Source organism: Callorhinchus milii, unplaced genomic scaffold (genome assembly GCF_018977255.1).
Source record: "Callorhinchus milii isolate IMCB2004 unplaced genomic scaffold, IMCB_Cmil_1.0 Scaffold26, whole genome shotgun sequence".
Lineage (NCBI taxonomy): Eukaryota > Metazoa > Chordata > Chondrichthyes > Chimaeriformes > Callorhinchidae > Callorhinchus > Callorhinchus milii.
This window is the reverse complement of record NW_024704767.1, coordinates 5,946,963-5,963,863: the sequence shown is the minus strand read 5'-3', so window position 1 is coordinate 5,963,863 and position 16,901 is coordinate 5,946,963. Positions and strand designations below refer to the sequence as shown.

The 16,901-nt window shown below is 38.6% G+C and overlaps 1 protein-coding gene across 3 annotated transcripts; it reads left to right on the top strand.

Moving 5' to 3' along the window:
• The first annotated feature begins 63 nt into the window (after positions 1-63).
• pcsk6 (proprotein convertase subtilisin/kexin type 6) lies at positions 64-15,592 on the top strand. Of its 3 annotated transcripts, none has more exons than XM_042344110.1 (21): positions 64-268; positions 1,824-1,928; positions 2,468-2,575; positions 3,034-3,174; positions 4,178-4,254; positions 4,601-4,689; positions 5,331-5,464; positions 5,988-6,200; positions 6,786-6,886; positions 7,264-7,367; positions 8,126-8,243; positions 8,691-8,879; positions 9,582-9,718; positions 9,885-10,004; positions 11,107-11,209; positions 11,437-11,633; positions 12,400-12,487; positions 12,974-13,074; positions 13,439-13,568; positions 14,544-14,656; positions 15,098-15,592. In XM_042344110.1, exons 1-21 carry the CDS (start codon positions 89-91, stop codon positions 15,193-15,195), a joined length of 2,646 nt encoding a protein of 881 aa, XP_042200044.1. In that variant the 5' UTR covers positions 64-88; the 3' UTR covers positions 15,196-15,592. The 3 variants fall into 3 exon arrangements, with proteins under 3 accessions (XP_042200044.1, XP_042200043.1, XP_042200046.1); XM_042344109.1 differs by having other exon boundaries at positions 5,292-5,464; XM_042344112.1 differs by lacking the exons at positions 14,544-14,656; positions 15,098-15,592 and adding an exon at positions 14,049-14,380 and having other exon boundaries at positions 5,292-5,464.
• Positions 15,593-16,901: the final 1,309 nt, after the last annotated feature.

The window sequence follows — 16,901 nt, the reverse complement described above, 5'->3', positions numbered from 1 at the left end:
CACCACCCCGACCCTCCCCCACCCCCCCACACACCCCCCCACACACTCACTCCAAGCGGCTGCTGGGAGGAGGCTGCTGGTGTAAGCCATGGTGGTGGTGGTGGTGGGCGGTGTGGCGGCGGCTCCGCTGGTTTTGCTCATCTCACTCTGCGACTGTCTGTCTCCGCGGCCGCTCTACACTAACCATTGGGCCGTGAGGATCCCGTCCGGGGGCGGCGGGGAGGCAGACCGACTGGCCGCCAAGTACGGCTTCGTGAACCTGGGCCAGGTGAGAGGGTGGGGGGGGAGGGGTGACATGTTGTCTGTCGGGACTGTTCCCAACCCGTCGCGTGAAACGAAGCAGCTCACTGTCCCGAGACTGCTGGCACCGTGATTCTCCCGGGTGTGAGTGTGTGGTGTGAGTGTGTGGGTGTGAGTGTGTGGTGTGAGTGTGAGTGTGTGGGTGTGAGTGTGTGGTGTGAGTGTGAGTGTCAGTGTGTGGGTGTGTTGTGTGTGTGAGTGTTGTGAGTGTCAGTGTGTGTTGTGAGTGTGAGTGTCAGTGTGTGTGTTGTGAGTGTCAGTCTGTGTTGTGAGTGTGAGTGTCAGTGTGTGTGTTGTGAGTGTCAGTGTGTGTTGTGAGTGTGATTGTCAGTGTGTGTGTTGTGAGTGTCAGTGTGTGTTGTGAGTGTCAGTGTGTGACTGTGAGTGTTGAGTGTCAGTGTGTGTGTTGTGAGTGTCAGTGTGTGTTGTGAGTGTCAGTGTGTGAGTGTTTTGAGTGTCAGTGTGTGTGTTAGTGTGAGTGTGTGTTGTAAGTGTCAGTGTGTGAGTGTTGAGTGTCAGTGTGTGTGTTGTGAGTGTCAGTGTGTGAGTGTTGTGAGTGTCAGTGTGTGAGTGTTGTGAGTGTCAGTGTGTGAGTGTTGTGAGTGTCAGTGTGTGAGTGTTTTGAGTGTCAGTGTGTGTGTTGTGAGTGTGAGTGTGTGTTGTGAGTGTCAGTGTGTGAGTGTTGAGTGTCAGTGTGTGTGTTGTGAGTGTCAGTTTGTGAGTGTTGAATGTGTGTTGTGCAAAAAAAACCCTGCAAATGATGAATTGAGGTTCTTAAGAATGAAAGGGGAATCGATTCCCTTTCCCAATTGAAAGGGGTTGATCCCCCCCACCACCACCACCCCCACCCCCCACCCACACTCCCTCTGCTTTTTAAGCTTTCAGGGAAATTGAAAGTTTTCCCCCCCAATTGTATTTTCCTCTGATCCTGCCCGGTTCGTTATTTTGTTTTTGTTAAATGTCACAGTGACCAGAACTGGGTCTTTCCCGGCTCCAGCAGATCCCCTGGGGGTGGGATGTGAATCCAACAGATTTGGCAAAGTAACCCAGCATCCTGTTTTTGCCTGGTTTGTCCCTGTTTGAGCAATTCTGTAGTTCACGAGCACCTCTCGCCTCCCCTTGGCAAATCCCATCTCTTCTTTTGGGGTATGTTTTGACTCCTGTTGTTAATTCCCCCCATGGGCAGAGCTTTATCAATGTAATAATAATAATAATCCTTGCATTTGATATAGCGCTTTTCACGTCGGGAGGTCGTCCCAAAGCGCTTCACAGAACACACTGTAAAGTGAATTGACTGTATATTTGTAGAGCTGTACTTGCCAGCAATCAGACCCGCTCAAGCTGGACTGTTTTGGTTGTTTTCCCTCTGATCCACAATGCAGTGATTCACAGCGTCAAGGGATGTTTTTTTAACAAACGCACGAAGAATGCTAAGGCAATAATGCCCGTTACCTTATTGTGAGGCTGGTTGATCGCAGGACGGTAGAGATTATGTTACTGACCTTTTTTTTTCTCTCTTTCAGATCGGAAGTTTGAAAGATCATTACCATTTTCATCACAGCAAAACCTTTAAAAGGTCCACTGTTTACAGCAGGGGTATACATGCCTTTATTCACCTGGATTCAAAGGTAACACTCGTCAGCTTAAGATGATTGTGCTGTATGGTAATATAGTGGAAATGCACTGGATTTCTTATGTGCTACCGTTCTTAAGCGCTCTGGGACTTTCGCTTGCGTGAGGGGCACTATATAAATGCAAGTTGTTGTTGCTATTGTTGTTGACCACATTGCAGCCTTGCAATAAGGGCATACTGTAGGCTTAGGAGAAGCACCCAATCTATAATAATAATAATCCTTGCATTTGATATAGCACTTTTCTCGTCTTCGAGACGTCTCAAAGCGCTTCACAGACTAGACTGTAAAGTGAATTGACTGTATATTTGTGGGCAACATTCGGCAGCCCAATTGTGCACGTGAGTGTCCCACAAACAGTGGTACAAGAACAAAATAAAATGTGGAATGCTAACAGTAACAACAACTTGCATTTATATAGCGCCCTTCACGCGAGGCAGCATCTTGGAGTATTTAAACTGCCAATTGAACCATCAAGCCTGTTCCATCCCAGTCCACACGAAGCCTGTCTACCTTTCTGTTTGAAATGTGTGCAGGTAGAATGGGTTGAACAGCAAGTAATCAAGCGAAGGGTTAAACGACATGCAAAAAAGAACTTCAGTCTGCACTTCACTGATCCAGAATGGTCAAGCATGTGGTATATTGTGAGTACATTGGTTCACAGGATGTTTTGTACATGCCTCATTTCCTTCATCTGAAACAAGAGATCGGATGTTGATCAGTTTAAGATTGCACAGTCGGTATGGTTAACCAATCTTGTTGCCTGCAAAGCACAATGCAGTTATAAAGTTTTCTTGAACATGTCTCATCAGCCGTTTCTAAGAGAAAAAAACACTTCATCCATAAGAGCACCAAATTTATAAATCATGTCAGATTACAGCAGACTACACTAGCAGGTTTTTTTTAAAAGAAGGAAGCAAACTTTAATTCCTGTATGATAAAAGCCCAATGATTAAATATAATGGACATCAATATTTTACCATGTGGTAAAGATCAATCGGTTTTACTGAGCATTTGCCTGTTATACTTGGGCACACAATTTACTGCAATGTTTTATTTGTTTAATTGGATAAATCAGTCTGTTTTTTGTATACTCTTGAAGCACTGTGAAGAGAAAAACAAATGCAGATCGGAAATGAATGTTCTTGGTGCATGGCAAAAAGGATATACTGGGAGAAATGTTGTTGTTACTATTCTTGATGACGGGATAGAGAGAATGCATCCAGATCTGATGCAGAATTATGTAAGTAAATTTAACAATGGTGTGTATTCCTCATGTATTGCTTTGACATTAAATAGTATTAAAGTTGACAATTGATTAAGTATAAAATAATGATATTAATTCTCACATTTCACGTCGGGAGGATGCCTCAAAGCACTTAACTGTAAAGTGCAGTGACTGTGTAATATTTTGTAGGTGAATGCAACAGCCACTTTTCGCATTGCAAAGTCCCACAAATGGCTAACTCTGAACTTGGGCAATGTCTGTAGTTGCAGATGGATCCTATTGATTTTGGGTTTTCAAAAGTATCAGAATTGGTGCAGAATCGAAGCAGAACTCACCATCTAAAATGCCTTACAATCCTATCTTCCTACTGTGCAGTGTTCACTAACAACCTGTTCCTAGCCCTTGATTCTTTATTTTCCCTCATATTATAATAATAATAATAATAATCCTTGCATTTGATGTAGCGCTTTTCACGTCGGGAGGACGTCCCAAAGCGCTTCACAGAACACACTGTAAAGTGAATTGACTGTATATTTGTGGGCGGCAGCCAATTGCGCATAGCAATGTCCCACAAACAGTCGTGGATTGAAAATGACCAATTTATTATTGTTTTTGGTTTTTTGGAGGGATTATTATTAGGCGCGTGGAGTACGGAAACTTGCCCAAGGGTTCGCCCTGCCTGGAATTGAACTCAGGTCTCTCGCTGGCAAAGCGAGTGCTCTAACCACTGAGCTACAGGACTACTGTTGTTAATTGTTACCAATATGCTTTTGATGGGATTAATTGTTCAAACCCATCAAAAGCATTGGATCAAATCTGGACACTGTGTGTAAATCTGAAGGTGCAAATCTCTGCTCCAATGCCCAAGAAGGGCTGTCCTGACCGATGACCATTTTTAAAGCACACCTCATTATAAAGCGGGATCTGTATGTTATAACAGGCTCCAATGGTAAACATGTTTTCCATCTTCAAAACTGCATCATTTATAGTTAGGAACAATGGATTATTATCTCTTCAGGATCCTCTTGCAAGTTATGATGTCAATGGGAATGACGATGATCCTACTCCACGATATGATGTCAGCAATGAAAATAAGTGAGTTTTCATTAGATGATAATATTATTTAATGTATACCTTTTTTTCCCCCCCTATGCACTCAGAAAGATAGTGATAAAAATAATGATAATCAGCCTTACATTTGGTACAGGGAGGACACCTGAAAGCACTTCACAGAATACACTGTAAAATGTAACAACTGTGTATTTTGTGGGCAAAATTCCTCATTGTCTTAACATTTAAGTTTGTGCAAGTTTTGTGGGAAACCATCCAAAAATTCAGTTTTGTTTTGAAAGCTGATTTTCCCAAGTTTCCTTGGGTTTTCTCTTTTTGTTTGAACATCAGAAGCAAAAATTAACCGTGGCACTAATTGCATTTTAAACAGACACGGAACGCGCTGTGCTGGGGAAGTTGCAGCGATTGCTAATAATTCCCATTGTGCTGTGGGTATAGCATACAATGCAAATATAGGAGGTAAGATAAGTGTGTTTTAATAGTGTAATAATCCTCTTGATTGCATTTGTTACTTAATGCTTTCTGCATCAATGATGATTTCAAAAACCTCCAATAGATTGGTCATGTCATGTGTTAACAAGATAACAAGATTGATTTGGATAAAGAGGCCATCAGCCCATCTGATCTCATCTTTTCAGAATACCCACCATCCCATCCTCCCATCACACAATCAGTCTGCTTTTTAAATGAGTCCAGTGTTCTGGCCTTAACCACCGCTCCTGGCAACCTTCCCATGTACACTGTGTACACTCGGCTGCGGCCTGGTGCCTTGTCCCCTTCAATGCCTCCATCCCAGGACAAATAGAGACTGGTGTTAATCTCAGTTTTCTGTTGATGGAGAGATTCCCTGTTATGCTAAACCAGATTTTGAACAGATTTTTTTTTAAGAAAACTGAAGGATGAGGCTTAGCTAGATCACACCATGTTGTTGCAGTGTAGCCTGGTATCTATATTAGCAAAGCATCTTGGAAACTTCATTACACGGCAATACAATCACGGGGATAAATTTATTTATTTACTAATTTAAAACAAATAAGTTGATGATTATTTCCTGTTTTGAGGCATTCGAATGTTGGATGGATATGTGACTGATATTACAGAAGCACAGTCCTTAAGCATCAGGCCGAATCACATTGACATTTACAGCGCCAGCTGGGGACCGGATGATGATGGTAAAACAGTGGATGGTCCAGGAGCGTTAACAAGGCAGGCCTTAGAGCGAGGCATCCGAACGGTAGGTGAATGTAAACTAAAAGAGCATTTTCAATCTCTGTACTTGCTTGCGGCTATCACTATCACTAACATTTCATTCGTGAACACTCCTGTCAAAATAATAGTTTACGAGAGAGGTTGGGATGAGAAACCTTTTGACCCATTTGATTTTATTCTTCTTGATCAAATCACTCCACTACATTCTTCCTATAACAGCTTCAAGCTCTTTCTAAAATAACCCCAACTACCCTTTCTTGTCTAAATGAATACTTGATGTTTTCTGTTCTAAACTCATTTGTTCTGATTCTGTCATCCTACTGCTATTAACTACAGTACTGTAAAGTGTTCCAAGACTTTACCCCATGTGAAGGGCACTACATAAATGTAAGTTGTTGTTAAAGAATTCCCAATTTATGTTGCATTAGGCTAAATAATCAATTTTTATACTATTGTCTTAGCATACTCTCCTTTTCCCTTTAGAAATATGTGTTTGGCTATTTATAGTGCAGGGTTTAATGTGAAATTGATGGTCTTTGTTTAAACAGGGACGAAATGGATTGGGGTCCATTTTTATCTGGGCTTCTGGAAACGGCGGTAGGCGAGGAGACCACTGTTCTTGTGATGGTTACACCAACAGCATCTACACTATTTCCATCAGCAGTGCCACAGAGAAAGGCAATAAGCCTTGGTATCTTGAGGAATGTGCATCCACCCTTGCCACTACCTACAGCAGCGGAGAATATTATGATCGAAAAATTGTATGAGATTATTTGAGAATTCGACATCAGATTTTTAAAAAATATATATTTTTAACAATGATAAGAATGTGAGCTTTAGAGATGTGAATAATTTATAGAATTGTTATAATAGTTCAAATACATATTTGCCAGTGGAAATACTAATGGGCAAAAGTATCCCATGCTAAGTTCAACCTTACCTACTGAAAATATTAGTCCTTTTATTTGGAAATCATTTTATTAGAGCCCTGTGATTTTATTTAAATATCTCTATAAATCTATACTTAGTATATGGCATTATCAGTCATTAAGATTGAACTTGTGCATGAGCGAGACAATATTTCAGAAAATACCCCTATGTTGCATAAAATTAATCATGGGAACAAAAGTATAATGAATGACTACACATTATAAATGCTTTCTAGTCAGCATTCTATCATGCAATGTTTGTGCCTTGCATAATCTTCAGGCAAGAACCAAATGACACAAATAAACAATGGGTCAAGTAATGAAAATAAACTTTCAGTTAAGGAAGTAAAGTGGAGCAAGTTTTTGGCATGAAAAATGAACAAAACAAGCCTGTAAACATCTTTTTTATTGCAACAGGTCACAACAGACTTGCGGCAGGGCTGTACAGATGGTCACACAGGTACCTCGGTCTCCGCACCTATGATGGCGGGATGCATTGCTTTGGTTTTGGAAGCAAAGTAAGAGTTCTTTGTACATCTTTGTATCTATAACTTAATGTGACTTGGTGTCACAAGGCTCTACCTATGCAACCTAATGTTCTTTATGCCAGTTTATTTTATTGATAATGCAAACAATGCTTCCATGCTTTATCAGCAAGTGGAACAAAACTATAAAACACGTTCCTCCACAAAACACACAGTCACACCACTTTACAGTGTATCTTGTGAAGCCCTTTGGGACGTCCTCCTAACGTGAAAGACAATGTACCAAATGTAAGGATTATTATTATTATGTATGCTGTAAAGATCTGCAGTAGAGGACAGATATATTTAGACTGACTAATGTTTTCTGATTGGATTTTGAATTCACTAAAGGTGTATTCTAATATTTTCAGCCCACTGCTTACATGGAGAGACGTCCAGCATATTTTAGTAAAGACTGCTCGTCCTGTACATTTGAAAGCTCCAGACTGGAAGGTGAATGCTGCTGGGCACAAAGGTAAGTCTGACAAATCAGCAGAATTCAACATTGTAGCACTTTTAAAAATGCTGATTTTTTTNCATTGGCTTTTTAATTTTTTTATATGAATTTGTTAACAACACTTAACAGTTGAAAAACGTGTTGAGATCAGGTGTGTAATTGTACTTTCAGTGAAATTAGATCAGTAACAGTAGGGGTGGAGGGGGGTGGGATTTCGCTGCTGATGGCCATCTATCATGTACTATCAACACAGCAACACAGTCAGGGCTGGACAGTGTTGGCGATGGGTTATAGTCAAATGTAGGCAAAAATATTCTGACGCATATATATGTGATATAAAGCAATCAGACAAAGAATTATTTGTGACAATTTAGTGGCAAAGCTTTTTTTTAAGATAACTTGGAAACCTTAGCTTTATATGAAAGATGGACCAGATATACAAGGAAAAATTTATCTTGTCTCTTTTCTTTTTGTCATAAGATTCTTGTCTTCCTTTATTCGAATGCACTACTGGTTCCAGCAAATCTACACTCCACACCTTTACTAGCCACATTAGACTTTAAATATTGGTTTTAAGTTTTGAAAAAAATAAATTGATTAATGTTTTAATGTTGTTGCCTGTTACTTCCTGCTATTCTGCCATAACACCTAGGCAATCAAACCTGCCTACCTGATTGAGCTATGTATGATTTTTTTGCAAGTTTAAAAGAAAATGCAGCATTTATGTTTGCAAGTGAATTTGAGTTTTACAGCTAAAAGTATATTTTGCTCCTCAGTGAGCCATTTGTATGGCTTTGGTTTGGTGGATGCTGAAGCTATGGTAATAGAAGCAGAGAACTGGAGAACAGTGCCCACACACCATGTCTGCCGAAAGACATCTAATCGTCAAGTTAGGTAAAGATTATTCCAATCTCAGCAACCTCAACACACTCTTCTAACATCAAGAAACAAGTGGCAATGAAGCAAGCCTGTTATGGATGAGGAGAAAGGAGATTTTAACCCCACTTTTCATTGTTTTCTTTCCATTCTGCTCTCATTTTTTGTGGGTGATTCCTGTGGGCAAATTGGCTGCCACAATCGCCTACAAAATGCAGTGAAACCCTGTGAAGCGCATTGAGATGCCCTCCCAATGTAAAAAGTGCTATATCAAATGCAAGTATTCTTATAGTATTATTAGTTCCTTTAAAAAAAGGTAAACTCCGTAACTTATATTGATAGCATTTTAGATAGTGCCATCTTCTCTTCCCTATTCTGAGCATTCCCAGCCTCTGTAGCCCCTCCTTCTAATCCAGGTACCTCATCCTAGTAATAAATACATTTTCCCAAACTCTCTTTACACAGGTTTATCCGACCTAATCAGCTCCTTCGGGTTGTAATTAGCACGGATGGATGTTCAAATCACTCTGATCAGTGGGTGAAACATTTGGAGCATGTCGTCGTTCAAATCACACTTTCTCATCCGAAGCGTGGCAATCTGCAAATAAGTTTGATTTCGCCCTCTGGAACAAAGTCACAGCTCCTTTCTAGCAGGTAAGACATAGTGGAACTAGTTAAATGTTTTTTTAAAATTATATTACAACAATTATCGAGATTCAGTGCTGGAGTTTCTTCTTGTAACCCTTTTTTTTGGTATTGTTTAGAGCTTTGGAGATGTTATTTTAGGATTGGCAAAGTACATGTGGAATGGAAGAATATTGCTGTTATCAGGAAATATTTAGAATTGCAGTTTAATGCTAAGCAACTTGCATTTGTTTTGCTTTATTTAAACCTGGACAAGCAGCGTTTGAAGTTTCTGTTAGTGTTTGTAACTAGTATATTACATTCATCTTTTGTAGCACTTTTTCATTTAAATAATAATGGGTCTGTTTATATAAAGTATCCAGTTTTTCACACAAAGCCCAAAGAAAATATTGATGTCATGCTTTGCTGAATACTAAATGGATAAAATGACGTTTTAATGCTTTAGTTTAGGTTGGCAACATTGCTAACAATAATCACTTTCTAAAAAGAATTGACTTTTTTTTAGAAACTTCATTTTGTTGTAGATGGTGTGTCAGCTGTCAGGAAGGAAATGCCCAATTTATTTCCCTTTTTTTCTGGAGATTAATCTCAGACGTCCCTGACTCTGCCCGCCTAATTAACTTGAGGCATCGCCTTACATTCTGTTGCCAAGAAACAAATATGCTTAAATGCTATATCTGTGGCCTCAGTTTGACTACACTTCTTTTCCAGATATTTTGACAATTCAATGGACGGTTTCTTAAACTGGGAGTTTATGACCGTCCATTGTTGGGGAGAGAGAGTTGAAGGTGAATGGACTTTGGAAATTTATGATACAGCGATCCATCTGCGCCCTTCAGAATCAATAGGTAAAAATTGTCACTTTCATATAAATATGAATAGCTTCTATACACAAGAGAAATGTAGACTAATGTTTTTCTATAGAAGATTGCCAGGCATGTCCGTTGATTGTTTTGCAGTTTGTAATCTCATATCACAATAACTATTTTTCAGACTGAAATTTTGCACTTTCAGGAAAACTAAAAAAATTCAAGTTATTATTCCATGGGACAGCAGAGCATCCTTACTATCCAAATGCAGAAAATGAACATCAGAATGTTCCCCAGGTGGGAGAAGAGGAAAGGGGTTACGCCGGTAGGCTATCTGTCTAATGTTTCGGCAAGTGAATTTAGGGAATCTTTTCCCTTGGCTCCCACCACTGTTAAGCACTCTGAGACGCTGCCCTGCGTGGAGGGCGTTATATACGCGCAAGTTGTTGTTGTTGTTGGTGGTAACACAACAAGTTAAAGCCCTAAATGGCAGGCTGCACGGTTTTAGCTGGTTAAGCTCCAGCGGTACTTTAATGCACACTCTGGGGTCCCCAAGCCTTGGCTCTTGACAACTTGGAAATTGATTGGAACTTAGTCAGATGAATGACTAAAGCGATTATATGATTAATACAAATCATACTTTTGCGAATTTTACTGTAATACTTTCTGAGATTAAGTGAGAGTTCACACTCCACTCCAGACAAATGTAAACCATGAATATGCGGAACTCCCAGGACAGTAAATCGTATAATCGCCTAAGTCATACATCTGCCCAAGTCCCGTCCAATTTCTTATAATGTACAAAAGTTTCACATAACTCATACTTTGCCTAAATCAGATTAAATGTATGGTCCCAACTGATACAATTTATGTGAGGTTTACTGTAGCTTGGTTTGGATACTCTGAAGCTTTGGAGATTTGTTTCTGTATGTGCCAGACATCAGGCTGACCACAACAAATATTTATTTAAACTGGTACTTGACATAAATAGTTTGAAATTAAATTTCAGTTTTCCCTACAATTGATGTTGTCTGTTGTACTCTTGTGATTTGGCTACAGATGAGTGTAAATTATATTGACTTACTTGAATGATGCTGAGCTGAATTGTGCACTAAACACAAATTTTCTCTTCAATAACTCTTCGCTCCACAAAATCCAAATCTATGCAAAATTTGAATATTACTGAATCTCCGAAAAGTAGACCGGCTTTGTCTTCAACAGTTATTTTTTATTGATATTTGAGGATGTCTTAACTCTGTAACACAAAATCACAAGCTTGCTTGCTTTGCTTGATTTACTGTGCAAAACACTTGATTTAATGAGATGATTTCCTTCCACCCTCACATACAGACACAAAAAACTATAATAATAATAATGCATAATTATGCATTGGCTATAGTGCCTTATCTATCTTTATTTTTGTTCAGGGCCCTGTCATGCAGAATGTGATCAACTGGCATGTGATGGCCCTGAGGCAGATAACTGTTTAAATTGTGTTAATTTAAGCCTGGGGACTACAGGATCTAACAGGTAAATAAATTCAGCGCTATTGTTCGGTATTCAGAGGATGCTCCAACTGAAATAATAATAATGCTTGCGTTTGAAATAGTACCTTATTACATTGTTGAGACGTCTCAAAGCGCTTTACAGAATATACTGTAAAGTGAATTGACTGTATATTTTGTCTTTGGTGTCTGTTCTGATTGTTTTTAACGAGTAGCATTGTGTAATTCCTCCCACCTGTCATCTTTGTGTAGGAATTGTGTGCAAATCTGCCCAATAGGATTTTACGCAGACAGTCGAGCAGGAAGATGCCTTTCATGTGATAGGACATGTGAAACATGTGTTGGCAAGAATCAGAGTGATTGCCATTTATGTAAAAGGGGATATTTCTATTACGAGGAACTGGACATATGCCAGCTCTCTTGTCCGTCTGGCTTTTTTACCGATGAAAGTATGTTTTCTGCATTCTTTTGGTTTATTGATGTTTCCTTAAGCTTAAGGATAAACTCTATAAAGAATTCACATTTCTTATTCGTCAGTAGTTTCTAAACTGTCTGCTTCTTCAGAACTCTCTCTTTGTATCCTTCTGCTTTGCATCCTCCCTGTCTGCTTTCAAAAGCTTTCTGAAATCCTACCTATGCCTTCAGTCACCACCTCCCATCCCACCGCCCCCAGCAACAACCTCTATCTTCCTCAGGCACTTTGGTACACCATCTCTGTAAATGGCTTTGAGATGTTTAACCACACGAAAGGCAATATTTGATAGAAACTCGACCTGGGTCTAGATTTACTCTATTAACACAGCATTTTAGAGTGTTCACAAGATACAGTCTTTCATTCTGAGTTGGTTTTCAGTAAATTTCTTTTAGAACTACTGTACAGAAAAACAGTATTAAAATTGAAACTGAATTCAGCAATTTGCTAAATTCTGCACATTCTGAAATGCTGTATCAATAGAGTAAATCTAGTCCCAGGTATAATTGTACCCAATGCAAGCTGTTGTTTCTATGCTTTCAATCTAATGCACTTGCAAAGCATATTGGCATAGATTAAATGCTGCCATGTTTGCCTACAGAACATCAGTCAATATATTTCAAAGTAATTAATTTGTGATGCAGTATGAGACATTTTGAGATACATGGCAGTGTATGAAGTGTAAGTAATCTTGTCAAGTGCAAACTATCAGCGTGTAATACTTGACAAATCTTCTTTCAAAGTTGAACGAAGGTGTCAGAATTGTCCAGAAAACTGCGCGGAGTGTACTGAAAGTGCAGAGAACTGCACAGTCTGCAGAGAAGGGTTCAGGTACGGCAAAGTCATAAAATGATTTTTTTAAATATAAAAACAGATGCAACTGTTGGAAGGTCATTCAAAATTAAGTTTATTGAAAAAAAGGTGTGCGAGCATCTTTGTAAAAGATAATTTCAGAGAATTTGGATTCAAAATGGCTTAAAAAATTATGAAACGGCTTCATAGTTTTGGGCTAATTTGTACACTTGTGAATAGTCTTTATTTTCTTCAGTGTTCATGGGAGGGTTGAGTATCAGTTCAATAGATTTTAAGATTTTTTTTAATATTCTAATTTTTAGAATTGAGCGTTTATTTTCAAAAACAAATTAAGGCGTTATCATCTCTTGATGGCATAGTTGTTTGACACATTGATTAAGGCTGCATCCACTAATCTATGTCAACATAAAAGGTGTAGGGTAAGAAATCCATTCAAATACAGTATGTGGATATATTAAAATGAAATGGTTAAAATGCTGGTTAAAAAGCTGGATGTCCTTTCAGTTTACTGGGAAGTCTCTGTGCACCAGAATGTGACATTGGGACTTACTTAAACATGGAAGAAATGCAATGTGACTCTTGCGCTGACTGTCTCTTTTGCTTGGGTGAGTTATTGTGATTTTTTTAATGTTACATCATTCGAATCCCGTTTCGAAATTAATCCCTGCACTTGCTAAGCACATATTTGTATTGTCTAATGCACACTTCTGCAATGACAACTTTGACTTTGTGGATGTGTTGGAACAGTAACAACTTACTGTATAAAATATAAATGGAGAATATTGCACTAATGAACCTTTGTGCAACAGTGAAAGAGATACAACATAGCATTCATTATGGGAGACCTGTTGGCTTCATGTGTGTGGTATCACATTATTCTGCCTTCAAATCATCTTAGGACAAACATTTGCTAGTTTTATATCCACAAATATCAGGAGAAATTTGTGTTACTCTCACTTAAATTCTCAGGACCTGGACCTCTCGGATGTATCAATTGTCAGAGCGATTCTGTTCTGCAAGATCAAGAATGTGTTTCAACTTGCAATGAAGGCTTTTATCCCCAAAATGTGCATGGGTTGCATTTCAGAGTTTGCAAAAGGTGCAGTATGTGTTTTTTTCCTATATAATTTTCTATTCCGACACTGTATATTCACTGTGTAATTATTCTACGGATAAGAACATTCTTCACGTCTACGTTTGTCTGACTGGTTGGATTTATGTTTGCTCAGGTTGCAAAGCCATTGCAAAGAGTGGAACTGAGCCATATGAATCATGAAGATCGCAGGTTCAATCCCCGGTCTTTGCTTAGTCAATTGATCTCAGATGGAACAATGTTGTGGGCACTGTAATTGAACACAGCACCCCTGAACTAGAAAAGGGTTAAATCAGCCAAAGTTCTCACTTGTGATCGGTGTCTATTTCCTTCCCCCACCTTGGATCCTGCATCTCTACAAATGACAAGTGAAAATGGGATCAGGCACTGTCTGTGTTATCTCCAAAGTCAAATAGCTTGCTGACACTCATTAGGTTATTTTCAAACAGGTAATGGTTAATTCCATTGTTTTTCCATTTATGTCAGGTGCAATGAGATCACAGAAACAAGAGGGCACAATTTTAGACTTGCAAAGGGCAAGAAAGGACACAAGGAAATATTTCTTCACCCAAAGGGTAATTAACAACCAGGGCAGAAGGGTGAGGCCGACTCTATGTCACAGGAGTGAGGTAGCGTGAAGATTCTGAGATCCAAGGGACTGAAGGACCATGTTTTTCTGATCCTCTCTTATGAACTTGTGAAAATCTGCAGTTTGCAGGTTGGCTCTGTCGCGTTTGTTGAATAACAGCACATCACATGTAATTCTTTCTAACCTGTCAGAACCCCTCTTTAATTCCTTCAAACTGAACTGTGAGAAGCTGTAAGAGTGACTCTTGCCTGCTGGTTATTATCGATGACTGTTGCAGGTTTTGTTTTTAACAGTATTGATATTTAGTTTTCACACCAAAAGAAGTTGTGTTTGTAATGGAATAAAAGTACTTGTCTGGTTTTAATTGATTTTTTACCTTTTTTTCTGAACAGATGTGCAGAGTTTTGCCTTAGGTGTGGAGGTCCTGGAAAAACTTGTATAACATGCAGAGAAGGTCACGTTGTGATAAATGGCATATGTTTTTCAAACAGCACATGTTTCAATGGTAAGTAAAGATACATAATCACCACTCAACATTTCCCTTATTTGCTTTCCCCCTTCTATCTTCTCCCTGTGACACGTGCATTTCATATAATACTAAATAATAATAAATAATCTTTGCATTTGAAATGGCGTCATTGCGACATCTGAAAGTGTTTCAAAGGATATACTGTAAAGTGGATTGACTGTGTGTTTTGTGGACAAAACTGTATATTTTAGTCCTTGACCAAAAGACATCATAGAGAACGATGAAGAAATTATATACATTTGAAGAATAAAGGTTTGAAAGGAAGTGGGGAAAGAAGAGGTTGAATAATAGAGAATAAATTGCTGTAATTGGGAGCAAGCATAGCACAGAGGTGATGAGCCAAGACGGTTTCCTTTGAAAGTTCTACTATTCTAGTATTTAAGACTGTAACTAACTTTTTTTAACTTCAATTTCCAGCTGATCTTGTCTTCTGTAAGATGATAAAATTAAACAAGCTTTGTGAAAAGAAGCTGCTGAAAGATTTGTGTTGTCGGACTTGTCTCTTGAATGAATGAAGAAAATCAACAACATCTGGAAAATATGATCATTATTTGCCACTGTATATTTTCTATCATGGACTCAAACCACTATCATGGACTTAAACCTTCTTCAAACCATACGGAAACAGTATTACAGCCCAGAGTTGATAGTCACTCACACATATACAGAACACACACACAAGCCCAGAAGTAATAAACTCACACATATAGAGAACTCACACACACAAACCCAGAGTTAATAGAAAAAAAGATACATCTGTACTGGCTTTAGTTGAAAGATAAGCGAAGAGAGCCTGGTCTCATTTGGCTCTCTGATCCTAGCTCTCTGTTTCAGGCTGACGTTCCGGTGTTTAAATCACCTTTGTGATCATGAAAAAAAAATGCGGTCACTCAATGCACAGCTGTTTGTGGGATACTGTATGCGCAATTGGCTGCCGTGTTTTGCCCACAAAAGATACAGTCAATTCACTTTACAGTATATTCTGTGAAGCACTTTGAGACGTCGTGAAGACGTGATAAGGCACTGTATCAAATGCAAGGATCATTATTATAATTATTATTACAACAGGACCCAATGGTGACATGTTGCTCATTTTGTGTTTATCCTCTTACTTATACCACCTCCAATGTTTTGATTTAAAATTGTATTGTTTCAAATTTGGGAGATGACACTTTTAAAATACTCAAGAATTCTGTAGTCTTTCTGTGTGTGTTTTATTTTCATTTTTGTTTAATAAAAATGATAGTAGATTACCATTGCTGTGTTTTATTGTTTATTGACTGTTTAGGTAGATGTTAAAAAGATTTGAAAAGAGAAAGTTTTTATTCCTAGTCCAACTATCCTCCACATAAATTAAGCATGGTGTATGAAGGCTTCATCACAAAAGCAACTTGTTCTCTTTTTAATCCCGCTTTTTAAATCCATTTTGATTCTGGATCTATGCCTTCTGGGCCAGGCTATTGTCACAATCTTTTGTAGCATGATATTTTTACTGGATTCCAGTTTAGCTCTGTCTTAAGAATTTTAATTTTGGTTCAAATATAATTTAGCTCTTTTCATTTTACCATATTTTAAACCACGTGTAGGTTTGAGGTGAAAATCCGGTGTGTGAAACAAACTCTACTAAACATAGCTGTTCTGTCCTTAAGATAAACAAAGAACTGTCACACATCATAAAAAATAAAAATAGTAATAATGCTTGCATTTTGCTATTGTGTCTTATTGCATTGTCAGAATGTTCTCAGAGTGCTTTACAAAATTCAACACTGTGAATGTGCTTTGGAACGTCCTCCTGACATAAAGGACTCTGTATAAATGTAAATTGCATTTTATGGTATTTTACTGTGAACTCTAGTGACATTGTGTTTTGCAGACAAATGCCTGTAAGATAACAAGAGCTTTGGATGGAGAAAGGCACTTGACCCATTTGTTCTTGTCCGCAATGTTCACACTATTATCTTCCCATTACAGCATCAAATGTTTTCTTCAATAAGCCCAGGGTTCTGGCGCATCCTGGCCACCTATTCCAGCTGCTGATGACCATCAGTGGTGTTTTCCCTAAACTTGTCCTGCACAACCATTAAATATTGTTAACGTTTGTTGGAATTTGTTAATTATAAGCAATTGCACTGGAAGAACATCACCTCTGTGCTGTCATTGTTACATGTTTGGATCCTGTTTATTACAATCCTAGTGTTTTGCAACAAAAAAAGTTATTTAC

What these genes read in the sequence shown, in the direction of transcription:
- pcsk6 (XM_042344109.1), top strand. Translation starts at nt 89, where the DNA reads ATGGTGGTGGTGGTGGTGGGCGGTGTGGCGGCGGCTCCGCTGGTTTTG. An exon ending in TTATTCACCTGGATTCAAAG is followed by an intron (nt 1,929 to 2,467) that starts GTAACACTCGTC and finishes AAATGTGTGCAG; the next exon opens with GTAGAATGGGTTGAACAGCA. An exon ending in AGAGGAAAGGGGTTACGCCG is followed by an intron (nt 10,005 to 11,106) that starts GTAGGCTATCTG and finishes ATTTTTGTTCAG; the next exon opens with GGCCCTGTCATGCAGAATGT.